This window comes from Urocampus carinirostris, chromosome 4 (assembly GCF_059441175.1).
Source record: "Urocampus carinirostris isolate Australia breed hairy pipefish chromosome 4, RoL_Ucar_1.0, whole genome shotgun sequence".
NCBI classification, from domain to species: Eukaryota; Metazoa; Chordata; class Actinopteri; order Syngnathiformes; family Syngnathidae; genus Urocampus; species Urocampus carinirostris.
The window spans coordinates 35,497,379-35,515,777 of NC_142352.1; the positions used below are offsets into that span (position 1 = coordinate 35,497,379).

Below are 18,399 nucleotides of genomic sequence, written 5' to 3' on the forward strand. Positions count from 1 at the left end.
GCCCGATTGATGATTTAATCCAGGTCGCCGTGAACCTCTGAACATGTCAAAAAGATAAGTGAGTCTTTCGGTCAGTGTTCTTTAACATGGTGCCCAAGGATGCTCGTTAATTGTGATTTTCTGGTAAAATGAATTTTTAGTGGGTGACTGAGTCCATTTAACCAAGCATTAACCTGGTAATAATATAGTAATAGCAAGTTGTTATTTTAGAAATGCATTTTAAATTGGTAGTAATTAGTCCCAAAAAGTAGTTTTTAGTTTCAAAATGTTCGAAGACTCCTCCTCCGGGTCATGTCTATCGAAATTCATTCAAAATAAATGCAAACCAAATTCCCTCTGGCCAATAGTGGGCAGTAAAGGATATATTCTTAGCCTTAGTAGGCTCAGCTGTTGTCCAATCATGTTCCCCGTGCACTGCTAAAACTTTCATTTTGTATTTCTTTTTCATTCAATTAAAGCAGTATGACAATTAAGGAAAAAATTATATATTGTTTTCATAGCTCCCACTTCAGTTTGTGTGTGGTTTGTTGGTTCATGTGTAAAACTGCATTCACTCAATTGTTAAAAAAATCAGGTAATGCATTCAACGCCAAACATAAGGCACATATAGTAGGTAGGATTAAAACCTTGGTAGGATGCCTTGATGGGTAGTAAGGAATTTCAGAACACCGGCCCCAGACCCAAACTGAATTTGACATCCCTGATGTAATTTGACTAAACTCAAATTCCGCCTCCATTATTCAGGCAACCGCCGCAGATTCCTATCACCACGAGCGCAAGTATGGTCTACCCTGGAGCCATCGCCATGGCGACGACAACGCCTTCACCACAGATGACGTCAGAGTGCTCGAGCGCATCGGCGAGCCCTGAGCCGACCATCCCCGTCATCCAGAGCACCTTCAACATAAAGATGGAGGCAAACAACATAGCTAACAACAGCCAGCCCACAATTAACGGCGAGGACGACATGGACATGTACGAAGACTTCGAGGACGAGCCAAAATCGGACTACAGTAGCGAAAACGACACGCATGAGCCCGTCAGTGCCAACTAGCGCACGCAGAGGTTTCAAAGTGTTGGTGAGGGGGGACGGAAACGGGATGCAAGTCAGCATTTGGCTTTGGTAAAAAAGAAGAAAAAGGCTACAGTGGTACTTCTCTATACGAGCTTAATTTCTTCTAGGATCGTGCTCACAGCTCAAACTGCAAATTTTACCAATATGGATAATTTAAAACTTAATTGGTCTGCTACCGTCCTCCTAAAAGCATCCAAGTGAACAGCTATGAAAAAAATCTTCCTGATCACTTAAAACACATTCAAATAGTAATTCTACATAAAAAAATACGGGAATACGATAAATAAGATTATTGTGAGCACCATAATAAATGTGTGCGAGTGGTGCGGAGGAAGGGGAAAGCTTGCAAGGAGAAATAGGGGAGATCGCACACCTGTCAACACATACATTTTTCCCATTTTAATTTTGGGATCATTTCAAATTGTATATGCCGTATACATTTTTTTATACAAGAACTTCTTTTTTTTTTAAAAAGACAAATTTCATCCCCGTCACTGGTAGCAGACAACAATATTATCGTAGTTTGCTATTATTGTCGCGGTATTCTACATAGTCAGTCTTACTGTGAGTAAATATGTTCTGCGTTCATCGCTTAGTGAGGATTTGCAATCATTAATAAGGGGAGCAATCGGCAGAGTTTGACGGAGATTAAAAATCTGTTGATGATACGTAAGCACTTACTGTACACTTAAAATCCAAGTTACTGTAACTTTAAATGAACTTACTCACTCAAAAAATACAGCACCAAGTTTTTTTTGCCTGTCGTAGGTTGCATGTGCAAACTAGATGGGCTGATGCTGGCGGTAAGCGAAAACAACTGGTAAGCGGTCTCAGGCGGGCTTTAGTACCAGGCCCTGGGACTGCTTGTGAACTGGATTCTCCTTCGTACAGCAAGCAAGATTTTTCTTGCAAATAAAACTTGTATACCAAAATATTCCTGTTTAGAGGTGCTCGTATAAAGGGATACCACTGTATTCGGTCGTTTCTTTGTGTGTGTGTGTAGCTATAGCTTTTTTTATGCGTCCTCTTCTCATGTCTCTAAAGGCTTTGACTTACAAAACGCAGAATTTGAAGTCAAACATTTGCTCATTATTCCAAACGTTTCCAAACTGTTTCGGGCCGTGCCAGACGTGTCTCACTCAGGTATTCGTGTGCCGGCCCACAGCTCGTGAACGTGTCCCATCACCACGGTACAAAAGGTCTAATACACACATCCGTATCGGTACATTTGAAAAACAAAAATGAGTCCGGAAATAGTTTCGACCGGAGCCCAAGCGACTCAGAACAAAGCGGTACCGCGCTTCCTTTTCCTGGTCGGTCGGCCATTTGTTAATCTGAGCGATTGTAATCAGGCCAGGACGCTCCCGAGCCAAAAGGCCGCCAATCCGCCGGATTGGAAGCCCAGCTTTGAAAGCATTACAATCCCAAATTGTGTCACCGCACATCATTCTCTTAAACGCTTAAGCCCCGTTTGGAGGGCAAGTTTAAAGTCTTAGCTCCTCAACTCTTTTTTTTCCACATTGTAAATCTTAAAACGGACACTAAGAAGTCTTAAAGCGGAACAACATCATTTGGTGGATGCCATGCTTGATTACTGCACAGTCTTAAGACGTGAGGACATTTGGACAATGGACAACCTCCAACAGTGCTTAAGTACACTTTTTCTCTTTGCGTCCCCTTTTTATATAAAGAATTGTCCATTTTTGGGGTGCCCAAACTTCTTTTTTTATTTCTGCAATGGCCGCTAAATCGTTTCACCATTAGAAACACATCAAAAGATAACAAAAGTATCTTCCGGATTATAAATCAGGCTTTTGTACATAGGCTTGCTGTTCCTGCAATATTTTGTCCATCGCAAACCATTCATGAAAAAAAAATATGTCATTTAATATACAAGACCAAACACTTAATGTATATTGAAAAAAGTAACTTTGTGTTTCATTTTTCTTACGACATTAACTTCTTCTTTTTCACCGGGAGCTAGTAGTGGTATTTTATAAACCTAAAATTGGCTTAATTTGTGCTAAAATCGGGTTTTCTATGCTAAAAAAGCATTATCTTCTATGACAGCAGGAACTTGCTTTTTCTACAACACAATTGGCCATTTTAAAAACGTAAATTGTGTTTTTGTTGTGCTGATAATATTGCCTTCTTCTACATGTAGTTTTTGACCTTATTCATTTTTTTAATAGTTTGACTTATTGATAAGTTCATAGTTTTATAGATGCACAAAAAAAGGAGAGAAGACACATGTATTTTTTAGCTTGCAAGGAGCGCAGGAAACGACTGCTCACAATGCAAAATTCCAAACCAGATTCATCCTAAAAGGCGTAGAAATCAAAAGAACAGCAACATTATTGGACTATTGCGATAAGAATTACAACATTGCATAGTAGTCAAAATAACAAATAACATTCAGTTATGATGGTCAAAATAGCAAACTGAAATCTCCCTTGGAGGTGTCCAATTTTAAGAACATTACAAACTAACCCCTTTACCTCTTTTTGACTTATATTCCGGAAAATACAGCAACTTTCATTCAAAAATAAAAAATATCCCACTTAATCAGCAGGCTGTGAACCAGAAATGTAGAAAAAAAAGCTAATCTGATGACTTGTGATGGCTTTTTTCGACACATTTTGAATTGACAGTTCTCATTTGAGCTGGTCATGATTTTGGCACGTTCACACAGTTGACACATCCACAGCCTTACTTTGTCGATATATTTTTATTGGCCTTTATTTATTCTTTTAAATTGGGCAGGGTTCCTATCACTCTCTAATGTGTGAAATTTCCACATTTATTTTCTCTTTAAGATGCCTAAAATATTTTATACTACAACAGTGGTACCTTTTCATACGAGGTGAATTTGTTCTAGCATCATGCTCGTAGCTCAAATTGCTCATATAACGAGAAAATGTTCCTGATATGAAACAATTATAAACGATATTCCCTGTTTCCAACCTCCCAAAAGCAAAGTGAACCCAAAATAGCTATAAAACACATCTTCCTAATCGCTTAAAACACATTGAAATAGTAGTTAAACATTAAAAAAAAAATCCAATGATAAGATAAATAAGATAATATTCTTGCGAGTTTATTATGAGCACTTATCCCGGGGGTAGTCGCCTTAACCAAGATATGCATGTGATTCTGAGGACGGAGCGGGGTAGGCCGTTTGCAAAGAAGAGTGACTGAGATCGCATACCTGTCAACTTATACTTGTCCCTGTATTTTATGTATTTTTTAATCACTTCAAACTGTAAATGCCAAAATACCAGTTTTTATACGAGGAAAAAAAAGGGAATGATCTTGTCTTGGCCATTTTGGCACTAATTCAGATTGTCTCTGTCACTGGTGGTAGACAATAACGTCATTGTAGATTGCAAATATTGCGGCAGAATTCTTCATGGTCTGTCTTGCTGTGAATAAATAGGTGGCACATTGTGTTTGTAAGGTATTTTATCGCTTGGAGAGATTGGCAGAGGTTGACAGGTATGACATCTAGAGACTATTGATGCGTAAGCACTTACTGTACACTGAATAAAAGTTTCTGTAACTTTATATGAACGTAAACATAAAAACATTTTACAGCACTTTTTTGCCTTTAGTAGTTTGCATGCACAAACTGGACAAGCTGATGCTGGCAGTAAGAGGTCAAAAGTAGTAAGCGGTCTCTAGCCTCTGGGACTGCTAGCAAGTCAGATTTTTGTTTAAAATACAACTAGTACGCTGAAATTCTGGTGTTTAGAGGTGCTTGTATAAAGAGGTACCACTGTATATTAAAATCACCTTGCATATTTATTTCTTTTTACTGGCCCTCAGGCCACAGTTTGGACACCCCTGGTCAAAAAGCAGACAAGTGACTTCCTTGGCTATGTAAAGCTCCTTGAGCCGTCAAAACTCCCATTTGGAGACCTGGATCCTCTTTATAGGGGAAGGGGTTCAAGTGGCTCCCCCGGCCCCAGCCCCTACCCCTTGCCATCCCGCCTTGACCCGGGGTAGCCCGAGCCCACAGGGGGCGCCATCTGGCTCGGAGCGAACGCGCGAGGCCAACAATAGAGGCCAAGGTGCGCGTGATGCTCCATCAAAGCGCCGGAAGCGAGGCCTCGGCGGGGCGGGCCCTGCGGCCCCGTCGCCGGCCGCTGGCGAGCAGATGGAACAAGTACATCAAGCTGTGGGGGATTATGAAAATGACTGACGACTGGATATCACGCGCCATTATTAATGCATGACTCGAGCCGTCCCCCCCGCTCGTCCTTGAGTCCGTCCGTTCGCGATCCGCCGGCCGATCACCGGATCTCTGCCCCGTTTCCGCCGGTTTTGCATATCGTGATTGAGTTTTTATTTATTTTATGTTGAGAATTTCAAGCTACAACAACGCTGATTTTTTGATGCCGCATGCTCCTCCCATCTGGTTGGAGTGATTCGTATGTGATTGTAAATATCGTCCGTCCGACCATGCCTCCCGCTTCGGGTGGGGGCTAACCTACAAAGGACTAAAACTTGACTCTGTTCATGTGGCAAAAACAAAAAATCACAGAAAAAAAATCACACACCATAAAACAAACTCATAGAGAGAAGTGTTTCAAGCACTGGATAGAAATTGTATTTTTGATCAATTCTGATTAATGTGAATCTGTTTGAGGATTAAAAAGAAACACCATGAATTAACTTAAGTCCCCTGACGGACTCATGTGGGTTTGCTCTCAGTTGCCAGATTTCAGTCTTCTTGTTGTTTTTTTCGTTTATTTATGCAAAGACGCATGTGATGGATGAACACTTTTGCTGAGGAGAAACTACAAAAATTGACTGCAGGCCTCATTTTAGCCAGAAAACGGAATCTATGAATCTATTTATTGAAAGCTACCAGAATTGTCAGTAAAACAACAATGAGACAATCGAAAAACCTGAATGAGAAAAAGCTTGATAGTTTGAAAAATTCACCATCTCATTTTGATTTTATTGTACATATATAAGAAATCTATTTTTATTTGATTACTTCCTAAATAAGTTATGTGTGTGGCTAATCTATATGATTATTTTGTTAAATCTTTAGAAGATGCTGAATAATGCACAACTGGCTGAGCTAGTTGTGATTATCATCCCTGTAATCAGTCAAATCTATCAATCGGAGTGGTGCCTTGAAATATCTTTTGAGTTCAGTCTTTATATCAAAAAATCTTCTCAAATCATTTTTTACCACCGACACAGATTAAAATGCTTCTAATCAGTTTCAACATGATAAAATGTTTTGAATTTAGTAAGTCCCAATACACTATTATCTTCTACTGATACAATACCAACATTACACCTCGAAAAGGAAGGCTTTGTTCATTTCTCATGGTGTTGTGAGCTGGATAAAACAAGTGCTGGAGCTCAGTTGAGCAGTTTCTTCCAAGTTTCATTATTGCAGAATATTCTGGGCACAAATGAGCAACGGAACAATGGCTTGTAGGATTCATGAGTGAACAGTAAAATGACTGACAATTACTTTTAAACTGGAAGGGCTGTCCGAAAATTTAAACCTGAAGTAGATAGATATTGAAAGATTCCAGGTCCCCCCTAAAAGAGCTGATATGGAATCTTTGTTTAAACGGGTTCTAAGAGAAACTGATGTGACGAGCCCATTTTCTGGCTACAAATAAAACACAGTTGAGATAATGGAGAACAACTAAAAAGGTTTTTTAATTATGTCTAAATTACTTAAATAAATCATGACTATGCATACATTATTACAACACAACCGAGAGTATGTTATAGAAACAATATCATTCAAATCCAATATCAATATTATTTATAAGAACATGCTAGTGTCATAGTGTCCATTTTTTCCTTAAATCCAACTGAGCTTAACCAGAATTAATTTTAGCCAATTCTGTTTCCTCAAGTCGATTTCGGTAAATAGTATCGACCTGAAATTTAGTCTCTTTGGATTTTACGTTATCCGTTAGCCAATGTAAACAGATAACAGACCATGTCAATAATTGAGAATTTAAATGAAATTAGATTTAATCCAATGCTCTTTTTATGGACAATGTCAAACTAATATTCAATATCCATATCGGACAGAATTTTAAAGGTGGATAATAGCACTCTATTTTTTACACATTTTCTGCCAGCGTACTTATAAATTTTGACAAATAAAGCCCCCAAAAAATCACAGAAGTATCATAGACAAAACAAAACAAGTCTGCTCATTGTGATTGTACCATTAATTGCTAACATGTTTGCCTTGTTAGCCTGTCAAGTAGGGTGACAAGATGTTTTAAGTCAGTGTTAAGGGGACCTTGTGTAATATTTGACTACTAGATGTCGCTGTAAAAACAATTGCTACAAAGCACAAAGAAGAATACAAACTATGGAGACTCCAGTAAACCAAAAACATGATTATTATCCAAATTTCTTGCCCAGACTTTCACATGTTTTGACCTTTTTCGAGTACCCTTAGCAGCAAGATGATGTACAATCATGTCAGTTGAGCTCCCTACAGGTCGGCCTCTTGTTATGTTAAATAAATACAAAAATTCTCACGTTAATATGATTGTGCATTTATTTTCGTTTTCGTATACAAATCAATATTTGGTTGTTTTTTAGGCGTTTATTAATAGAAAATGTCCGTTTAACTGAAATGGCTACTTCCTAGAACTCGTGCACGTACAAATGGATAAAGACCTGTTATTTACTGTTAATTGTCAAATACCGGTAGCTGTGAGCTTGCGGAACTGGATTGCTGATTCGACAAAAAGAAAAACAATCATGATGGATAAAACAACCAGGCCATTTTGCATAGAAAAAAAGAGTCATGTCCCAACCAAAATTAGTCTTTCAAGGCACCACCACAATACTACTCTGGCGAAGTAAAAGACCTCTTCAACAAGAAGCACTTGCTGTAAACAAATTTGATCATAAAACAAACAGCACTAACTTAGTAAACAAGTTCTGACACTCGTGCTGAATTTTTATCATTTGAAAAGTGGGATTGTGCATTTATTTATTTGCGGGGGGGGGGGGGGGTAATGCTGTTCTCTTCTTGCCAATTGTTTTTTCCTGCTTGTAATTTCCTTCACAATCTGTAGAAATGGCTGGAATGAATGCTGGTTCAATCCTTTTACTGTAATTTCTTTGTTTTTTTTCTTGCGTGTGTTGGTTGAATCAGCACAACTCACTGACATGCTGGACTGACTTAGTAGCTGCTGTCGTGAAGGCCGACGCACATTTGCCGTCGACCTCTACAGGTACTTTTTTTTTAATTATGATTATATTTTTGCTTCTGCGTTCTCCAGCAACACTGTGTCAGGCCCTTCCATCGCCTTGAGTTTTAAAAAGCTGACTGTCCGAGTTCACTCAAAACTACACGTTTTTTGTCCTCCCTGGCAGGTACCTACAGTAGGCAAATAGAAAGTATTATTTGGGTGTTTTAGACAGAAAATGAATTACATAGTGTTTGTTGCTGCTTAAAAAAAAGTTTATGTCTGAATATGTAAATAGTTTATCATAATATCTTGTACAGTCCAATGTAAAGTTTTTAATTCAACATAATAACGTTGCCATCATTGTGTTTCCACATTCTTTATACATGACAGATTATTTGCTAGCTGATATTGCTGAAAAGAAGAAAAACGTTTGTCTGGTTTCATTTGTTTGGCTTGCTAGTGTCCACCAGCAGCTTTTTGGTTTCCATGTGCAGTACAGTAATGACGTGTGCTGAATTCAAAGTGGGGACAGCGTGCTAGTATGCGTGAAGCGCAATCCTGGCATTTGTAATAAGACTGTAATCAAAAATTAAAGAAAGAATACATCGTTGCTGAAACGATGCGTTTGGCTGCGTCCGGTTATCGCGGAAATGTGCGAACTGTTGTAAAAATAAAGAATATGTTTTCGGGCAAGAATGGGTTGAGGCGTGTTTGACCATGTAATGGCATTTCCGTCAGTTCATTGTAAGGAAACAAGAAGAGGCCGGCTAGCGGCCTGTTTACGCTCATTTACCTCAAGAAGTTCCTCCTCCCTTTGTGTCAAAGAGAAGAAAAATTGTGTTGCAGAGAGCTTCTCACGTCACTCCATCTTTTGTACTGCTGTTCAAACTTACACATTAAAGAGGCATTTTGTTTAAACACTGGACTACTTCACTGTCTTTTTATTTGGAATTGCAAAATGTGATTTACGATTGAAGTCAGGGGTCAGCAAAGGGCGGCTCTTTGCCGCTCCCTAGTTGCTCCCTGGCGCTTTTTCCAAAATATTTGATCATGTAAATTACACTGTTTCTTTAGGAGGTGTTGGCAAAGACAATCCATGGCCTCCCGCATGTTTATTTCAACTTCTGGGATCCCAACCGAGTATTTTGGACAAAGGAGAAAGCTAAAGAGGGCAGGGGCCTCATTTATAACACTGTGTAGGTGTCACGTACAGAACAGAAGTAGGACCCAGATGCGTAACGTTGCTCACGGGTTTATTGAAATATAGAGGAAAGGCAGTGCCAGCGATCTAGCGCTCGCTGGACGCGGGAAGAAAGTCGCTCACGGGATCGAAGTAAATCTTCCGGAGCAGGAGATTGTAGCGTAGTTAGACGGAAAAACAGGTCTCTAGCCGGGACAGGAGATCAGACATGGGGGGGGGTAAAAAAAAGGGCCGTTAGCTGGGACGGGGGATCAAAACGTTGTCGGGGTCAAAAAACGGGTAGTTGCAGGACACATCGGGTAAATCAGGAACGGAGGAGTGGAAAATGGGTGACAAAACGGGACCGACGGGATTCAGACTCAAAAATGCTTGCCTTGTGAAAACAGAGGTTCGCTGACGGACTGACAACAGGCGAGTGAAAGGACTGAGCTTAAGTAGGACAGGGTAACCAGGTAACCAGCAGCAGCTGGCGCCCAACGAGTGGGCACAGGTGAGTGTAACGAGTAATCATGACAGTAGGAAAAAGCTCTAAAGGTGGCGAATTTTCTATTTTATTGTATTTTACACCACCTTATTACACAGCCGCACACATCATTTAACCTACTGCCCAAACACTTCTTTTGATCAGCACTATGCACAGATTGTGCGAGCCACTTTGTTGTGTGTTGCGTGTAATTTTTTTTCATATAAAATGCCAGTCCACATCGAGTAAGTAATGAGTCAAATACCTTTACCTAATAGCAAGTTAAGATAACCAGTGCATATTTACTGTAGCTTAGTTCACGCATACAGTAAGTTAAATTTTAGAAGAATTGGTTTTCCTTGTCTTGCACCCACCTTAAATCGATCATTAGTGTAGGTAGGATCAAACATAATAATGACAACAACGAGTAATAGTTATTATTAACAATAGCATAATGTGTTAAAATAGAATAGAATATACCTTTATTGGCATTGTTACAAAATGGGTTAACATATTGTGACAACGAAATTGGGCATGACACTCCAGTTTCACACATTCACAGTGAGGTAAAAAAAACAAGAAGATAAAGGAACAGAGAAGATAAGGTTATAAAACAAGGAGGATAAGGTTATAGTTATAATTTGCACAAGAAATGTCGGCATGTAGGATGTTACGTACAGTTTGGTATCGTGAGGGTTTGTGCAATATGCATTTGGTGCAAAAATAGTCATCATAGTGCAAAAAATAGACAACATATGCATTTGGTGCAAAAAATAGTCATCATAGTGCAAAAAAAATAGTCAACATATATATAAGTGTAAATATATATATATATATATATATATATATATATATATATATATATATATATATATATATATATTTAAATAAACTCATTCTTGCTAATTGATTAACGCCAGTTGTCATTAGTTTGTATGGCGCCCGGGTTGCGCCCTAGAAGCTGGGTGCATGCTACACCTAAACATGGCGCTGTGAAATGTGTATTTGTGCAAGGATTACATATAAATTATGGACATTTTATTATTAATGTAAGGTTTCTCAGTAGTCAATTGGAATAAGAAGAACTTCCTCTATGTTATCCAACACCTATACGTGGATATATTAGTCTCAAAGCAAATATAGTCCCGATTTACTCAAGCTCTAAAAATCATGTCTTTTGATAAATGCACACGCAAGATTAAAAATCGCATATGTAAATCAAATATATTTGTGGCTCGGTAAAATGTTTTTTTTTTTTTGTCTTACTTTCAAGGTACTGGAGAATTGGTAAATTTAGCTTTAAAAGTCCTCAAAATTGTTTGAATTTGGCCATGAAAAAGGTGTACGAACCCTGCTAATGGCTTGCTAACTGCAAAATATATGTGCTCCTCAAATGTGCGCATTGTGTTTTTTGTAAATTGCAACTCTAAAAATGTATCTCAATATACAAATGTTCCCTTGCTCTATTCCAACTCAACTTCCGCTGTGTGAAGTCAACCACTCGCACAAATCCTGTGGTGATCTGGTGATAAAGACGTAGGCTAGCAAGGGGTCTATCGAAACAAACTTTTTCCAAGGCTAAACAATAGCGAAGCCACACTTTCAGCTTCATGTGGGAGAGCATACACCAAAGGACGCGAGTTCATCCCCAGCGTCCTCCACGCATTCGCAAACTGAGAGTGTTCTTGATGTTCTGATCCTTGGAGGTGAAGGACTGTCGGAATCTTGCTCATTTCACAGATGGTTTCAAATAGATTAGCGCCGAGCGGCGGCAGCCTGAGAAGAGTTGACCCACCAGGCTCCCTGCACAGCTGCCAAAAGCTCAGCGGCGCCTTCCAAAAGTCCGACAAGGTTAAACTCAAACTTAAGTGTGAGGACGCCAAGCGCTGATTGCAAGACCAGATTTTAGGATTGTTTATTTGCGGCTACGTTTGGGGAGCGAGAAACTGTAAAAGTTGAATTCCAATTGCTGTACTTTTTTCATATCAACACTATTTGCATTTATGTAAATTTCTCTTTTAGATGTATTTTTGTTTTTCTGTCTTTTTAATATACACACTTTTTGTTTAGTACCTTACTTTTTATAAGACCCACATTTGCTCCTCTTTTATTTTTATTGATAAAATGTCTGCAAAGAAAGGTTATCTTTGTGGGCATTGATTATATTACTGATTGTGTTATTAACTCATTCAATGCCAGACGTTTCTATCTAATGGGAAGTTCTAGTGCCAGAATACTTTGATTCATTTTTGAAGTCCTACAGAAAATTGAGTTCTGTAGCTGTATAGGCATAGGAGATGTCAAAAGAAAGTTTCAACTTTCATCTTTCATTTTAAAAAAATAACCCACATTCCAAAAACATGCATTTCAGGTGAATTGGCCGGTCCAAATTGTCCCTAGGTGTGACTGAGCAAGTGAGTTGTCTGTCCCCGTGTGCCCTGCGATTGGCTGGCAACCAGTCCAGGGTGTCCCCTGCCCACTGCCCGATGATTGCAGGGATGGGCTCCAGCATCCCCGCGACCCTACTGAGGATAAGCGGTGCAGCTGATGGGATAAGAGTATGTTTCTACTTTTACCATTTTTGGCAAACAAAAGTTAAACAAGTTTCTTGAAAAATACTCGTTTCCAAGAAAATTTCTGAAAAAATGGCTTATTGTGAAAGGATGCACTTCAAGCAGAATTTTCACGTCAGTGAAAAATGGTTTTGGCATTTGTGATACCTCCAATATATATTTCCATAAACACAAGACTTTGCGTGCATATTAACATTTTATTGCAAGAACACTACACTTATGCATTAACGATGCATGAACGTTGTAATACCCTTTCAGGCCCCGGCGTTTATACGGTGACATGATCAGTTTCAGTCACTTGGGGCCGCCCACACTTCTCAATCGCTAGATAGAGGAGGTAAAGCAAAACGAAGAAGTGGGGGTTCCTCGAAGATCTGATAAATGCTATTCCTGCCATCTAATGTTGATTTATCACACTGAAATAATTTCCAGAGGCTTGATAATTTATTACTGATTAGCAGCACTAAAGCGTTTAGAATAGTTAAAAATTAAAAAAATGTCTTTCTAAGTTTTGGCACTCAGGGACAAAACATTTATATGTTATGGAACTGAATGAGTTAATTGAAGAAAACCTTTCATGTTTTCATTTCTTACTTTTCAGATTAAAAACAAAAAAACAAATATCAATGAAAAAGAAAACATTTCAAGAAAAATTATCCATCCAACCATTTTCTGTGCTGCTTATCCTTATGGAGCCCGTCCCAGCTATCTTCGAGCAAACTTCACTCATTCACACCTAGGCACAATTCGGATAAGCCAATTACCCTGACATGCATGTTTATGGAATGTGGGAGGAAATTGGAGTGCCCGTAGGAAACCCATGCAAGCACGGGGAGAACATGCAAACTCCACACAAGAAGGTTAGTAGCTGTATTCGAACCTATGACCTTACAACTCTGCCGCGGATATGCTAACCACTCAGCTGCCATGCCACACACTGCAGAAGAATTAATTATTTTTTTTAAATAATCTGAATTATTTGTCTAAATTTGTCAAGCAAAGGAAAATGTGTATAATTCGAGCACTTGATTTTCTTGCAATGTTCTGTGCTACCGAAAATCTATGCTACAAAGCACAAGGAGGAATACAAATTACAAAGACTCAAAGAGACCAAACCACAAAAGTTTCTTTCTATTCCTTTTGGGGGAAAATATGTATGAAGCTCCTGTTATGTGAAATAAAGGCAAATAATGAACCTACAAATATTTCAAAAATTAATGTTCACATAATAAAGTCATCAAGTCAAGTCATGTTTACTTGTATAGCCCTTAATCACTAAGAGTCTTAAAGGGCTGCACAGACAATAGATGATTGCAAACAACACTATTATTACACCATCCCCTGATCTAAGACATGAGGGCAAGGAAAATGAAGAAGGGACCGCACAAGAGATAATCCCCCTTCCAGGATCACCAGGCTGAAATGGATGTTGCAATAACAAATAATACACAGATATTGTCATCAGAAAATATAGGTTATTCATATGCTATAGAATAGAAGTGTGGTCCAGGCCTAGATTTAAACAGTGTCACTGAGGTTGTAGATCGAATCTCAGGGGGAATAGCATTCCACAGCACCGGGGCCCGAATGGAAAACGCTCTCGAACCTGCAGATCTCTTCTTGGCTCTAGGGATCACTAGTAGACCAGCATTTTCAGAGCGAAGGCTCCTGACCGGAACTAAATCTGAAAGATATGAGGGAGCAAGTCCATGCATGATTTTGTATAATACCAACAGAACTTTAAGATCACATCTTAAGACAACAGGGAGCCAATGCAGGTTGTCATCATTTTAATTTTTACATTGAAGTTATTTAATAAAAAATATAGTATTTTAGGCTGATTTTATTGTGAATCTAATATAACTCAAGGGGGAAGAGTTCGATTATTCAATGAGCATGAATACGTTTTTGAAGCGAAAAGTATCAGTATCGGATCAGTATCCATGGATACAATCCTTTTTTGACTTGTATCGGATCAATTAAAAAAATACCAGTATCGCCTAACCCTATTGTACTTAACTTGAGTAAAAGTAAAAGAACTATAAAACTACATTGAAAACATTTGTTATGAAATATAAATCCCTATCATGAAAATGTGTAACTGAACACTTTTGTCATGATCCAGGACCAAAGTGTCATTGTAGTTTATGGTATCACAAAATTCTTGCGGCCCTGGGAAAGAGTTCTTGTGCCAGCTCTACAACAATACAACTCGGACAAAGACTTTGACTTCGCCAATAGTGCCGTTTTATGTTCTTCGCCAATAGACGCGGAACACAATGCATCCGAGAGGCATTTCAAGTCAGCGAATAAAAGCCTGAATCGCACTCTGCGTGCTATTTTGAAAAGGCCGAGCCCGCTGCTAAAACTGGACCGGGTCCGAAAAGGCCTGACACAATCCTGGCGAGGCTGAAAAGGGCCCGACTTGGACTTTATGCACAGGGACAATAGCCTGGCGGGAAAACTTGACGTTCTTTTGTTTAACTTGTCATCCTTTGGGGCATCACCGTGACCATAGCCTAGCGACCATCTCTGTGTTATTTGTGCCTTTTCCAACCATATTCGGGACGGCTTTCACAAAGCATGAAAAACAATGCAAAGGAGGGACGGGCAAGCCACAGCCGGTCTTAGAACGTTTTTTTTTTTTTTTAGCAAGAGGCCTCAGGCATGCTAATGTCATGATGTAGATCATAGGTGTCAAACTCCCGGCCCAGCGTACAATTATATCCGGCCGTGAAATCGTTTTAGATACATCTACTATAATGGCTCTATGAAATGCTGATAACTCTTAAACTACAGATCCCACAATGCAGCACTTCTGCTGCTGCCACAAGACTTAGCTGTAGCTTAATGAGCGAAGCCACTTTTAAAACGATCTACTGACAAACAACATGTCAGCCAATTGGAAAACAAGACCGACAAGTGCATTAATAGTGAGTCTTTAGCGTCAGGAAGTAGAGACCTAACACCCAGGGACTAACTTCTATCCATCACGATCTAACGGAAGGCTAAATGGAAAAAAGCAGGGGGATGTCTCTGTTACTGTGAATTACGCCGAAGCTAAACATTAATAAAGCAAAACGTTTTTTTGAAACACGGAGCCTTTCAAAACCAAGGAGAGGCTGAAAATATGTTTACTGACATAAACCCGTGTGTCTCTTTTGTGGTGCTAATGTGGCCGTAATTAAGGAATTTCGTGTAAAACAGAACTACCAGACAAAACATCAGAGTCAGGTGAAAGACCTGAACGCAGAGCAGAAGATACAGAACGTTTTAAAGTTAAAGAAGAATACGGATCCCGCATATGTTTTTCACCAGAGCATATTTCCAAAGTTTTATTTATATTTCCGTTTCTTTTCATGTTTTCAATTTGTGTAGTTTTAACTGGAGAAATTTTAATGGAGAGCATAATTGTTTAATGTATTTAATGTTTAGGTTTTGTATATTCTGGAATAATATTGTTGGCTGTTGTGAATTCATATGTATGGGTCTTTTTTAAAAAGTCAAGTTTTAGTGTATCCAATAAATATGTATCCTGTTCGTCCCGCGAGCAAAAGCGTTTTTTGAGTTTCGGCCCTCTGTGCAATTGCGTTTGACACCCCTGATGGAAAAGATCAGTGTCGGGAATGACACTTTTTAAAAATAACGCAGTTACGTTACGACATTATTGTTTCAGTAACAAGGTGATCCGACGGTCAAAAGTGGTGCGTTACTTTGAACAAATTGAGACGACGCGTGGACGGGTGTTTACTTTTGTGTTACTCGCAAGTAAACCATGACGTACAACTGTGAACATTAAGGGACACACCGCGCATGTGCAGTAACAATTTTATGGGTAATGTAGTTCTTACGTTATTAAGCACATAACATCAGAGTCACATGTCCTGCAATGGAGCTTTTAAGCAAGCTGTGTGGGAGCTTGATTTTGATCCAGGTCATTGGAATCACCTGTATTACAGCAGAGAAACTCCAAAAACATACAGGATATGCGGCTCTTGAGGATGGAAGTGGCCACCCCTGACATGGAGAAAGGGATTGGATAGTTATTTTATATTATTTTAAAGCTGGCTTTTGTCGTGAACAAAATATTTAATGTGCAGTTGCTTATTTCTTCTTGACCAGTGTCTCAGGTTATTAGAGATTGATTGATTTATTTTACACTGCAGTGTTGAAAGCACTTTATATTGTTGAAGTTTACTTTTGTTGTGTGTGAAAATACTTGAAGTTCTGTAGCAGTTGTCTGACTAAAGATTATGATTTATTCTATATGCTGACATTCATTTTTAAGTGTTTTACTATTGACTTTTGTCGTGAAGAAAATGTTCTAAGTTCTGTTGCCAATGCCTACTTGAACAGTTGAATCAGGTTGTTAGAGTTAGATTGAATTTATTAAACTCATTTTATATTGTTTGCTGCTGATTGTTATTTTATGAATGACTTTTGAGGGACGTAAGAAAAAAATAAAATCAAATATAGAAAACAACGAAATAAGAAACAACATGAAAAAAATAGAGGCAAAAACAAAGAAAAAAGAAGAAACAATAATAAAGGAGGAAAATAAATGTAAAAGGTGAGAAGAACCAAAAGAATTCAAGGGATATGATAAAAAGCAGGGGGAAATAGAAAAAAGGAAAATTACCATTAAAAAAGAAGAAAAAACACAGGGGAAAACCAAAATATGACAAAGGAATAAAAACAGGTCTTCTCACAAATAAGCTCCTTACAGATGCCTACCATGTCATCCAGTTGGCCTTCAAGTTCCTGTAGAGCCTTTCCTGTACCTAAAATGTGTGAAAACTAGGCTGAGAAGCTCACTGTCTCAGAAACGTTTGTAGGCCTTCATGCTGATGTACACCAAAAAGGAAATTATTATGTGTATAGACCAGGGGTCTCAAACTCAATTTACTTGGGGGCGGACAATGCTAGGTTTTGAGTGAGGTCCGGCAGAATTGGGTTTTCAACAGAAAAAAATCTGATAAACAACATGTGTGGCCCCTTCAAAAGGTTTCTTAATGCTTCTCATGCTGAGTTTTTTGAGTTAGTCCTTAGAGATTTAAGATCAGGGGATGCCCAGTGAGCCTTCTCGCGATTAAGGGCTGTACAAATAATTATTCCAATTTCACCTACCGTGGTTTCCTCGTTTGGAGTTTGCATGTTCTCCCCTTGCCTGTTTGGGCTTCCTCTGGGCACTCCATCCAAATTCCAAACACATGCATGTTAGGTTAATTGGCCGGTCCAAATTGTTTCTAGGTGTGAACTCGGGGTTTGCATTCCAAAAAAGGACCACGGCAGTCAAACCCGCGGAATACGAACAGGTATTTATTTATTGGATATCAGTAACATATATCGTATACGAATGTAAGAAAATAACAACAATTGATCTACAAATCAAAACACAAAACACCGAATTGCTCTTGAATGAATCGTCTCAATTGTCATTATACAATAGTACAACGGAATTATAGGGCTTCTCCTTTCAGTGTAATAAAGCAATGTTGAGAGTGGCCGGCTAGCTGCACGCTAACATTGGGGATCCTGGAATTGAGTACGATCTCTGTGATGACTATATTACAAGAAAAACAAATGTAACCTTTTTCCACAAGTTTTTGCATCAGGTCATCTGTTTCATGGTTAACGGATCTGAGATATAGGTTCGACAGGAGTGTTTTAAGTGAGTTTCAATGTAGCCGGACCTGCAGCTTTACTATTGCTTTCTCTCCCGATACCACCTCATTCGCTTCCCCTAAAACAATCCACAGAGCAACCAGTGGTAAGCAGAATTTCTTTGGGCTCTTCTGTCTTACCTCAGAATCTAATTGAGTTGATGAATTTCTTTTCAATGTAAGGAGACGCTAAAATACTCGCTGTCGCCATATGTGACCCCCCCCCTA

The 18,399-nt window shown here is 38.9% G+C and overlaps 1 protein-coding gene across 4 annotated transcripts in view; it reads left to right on the plus strand.

The window, feature by feature from the left end:
* sox6 (SRY-box transcription factor 6) overlaps positions 1-9,196 on the plus strand; it is a 203,061-nt gene extending 193,865 nt beyond the window's left edge. For all 4 annotated transcript variants that reach the window (XM_088334368.1, XM_088334367.1, XM_088334369.1 and 1 more), the window contains one exon: positions 745-9,196. In XM_088334368.1, the coding sequence (XP_088190494.1) occupies positions 745-1,054 (310 nt within the window). In that variant the 3' untranslated portion in view covers positions 1,055-9,196. The remainder of the gene's footprint in view (positions 1-744) is intronic.
* The last annotated feature ends 9,203 nt before the right edge of the window (positions 9,197-18,399 follow it).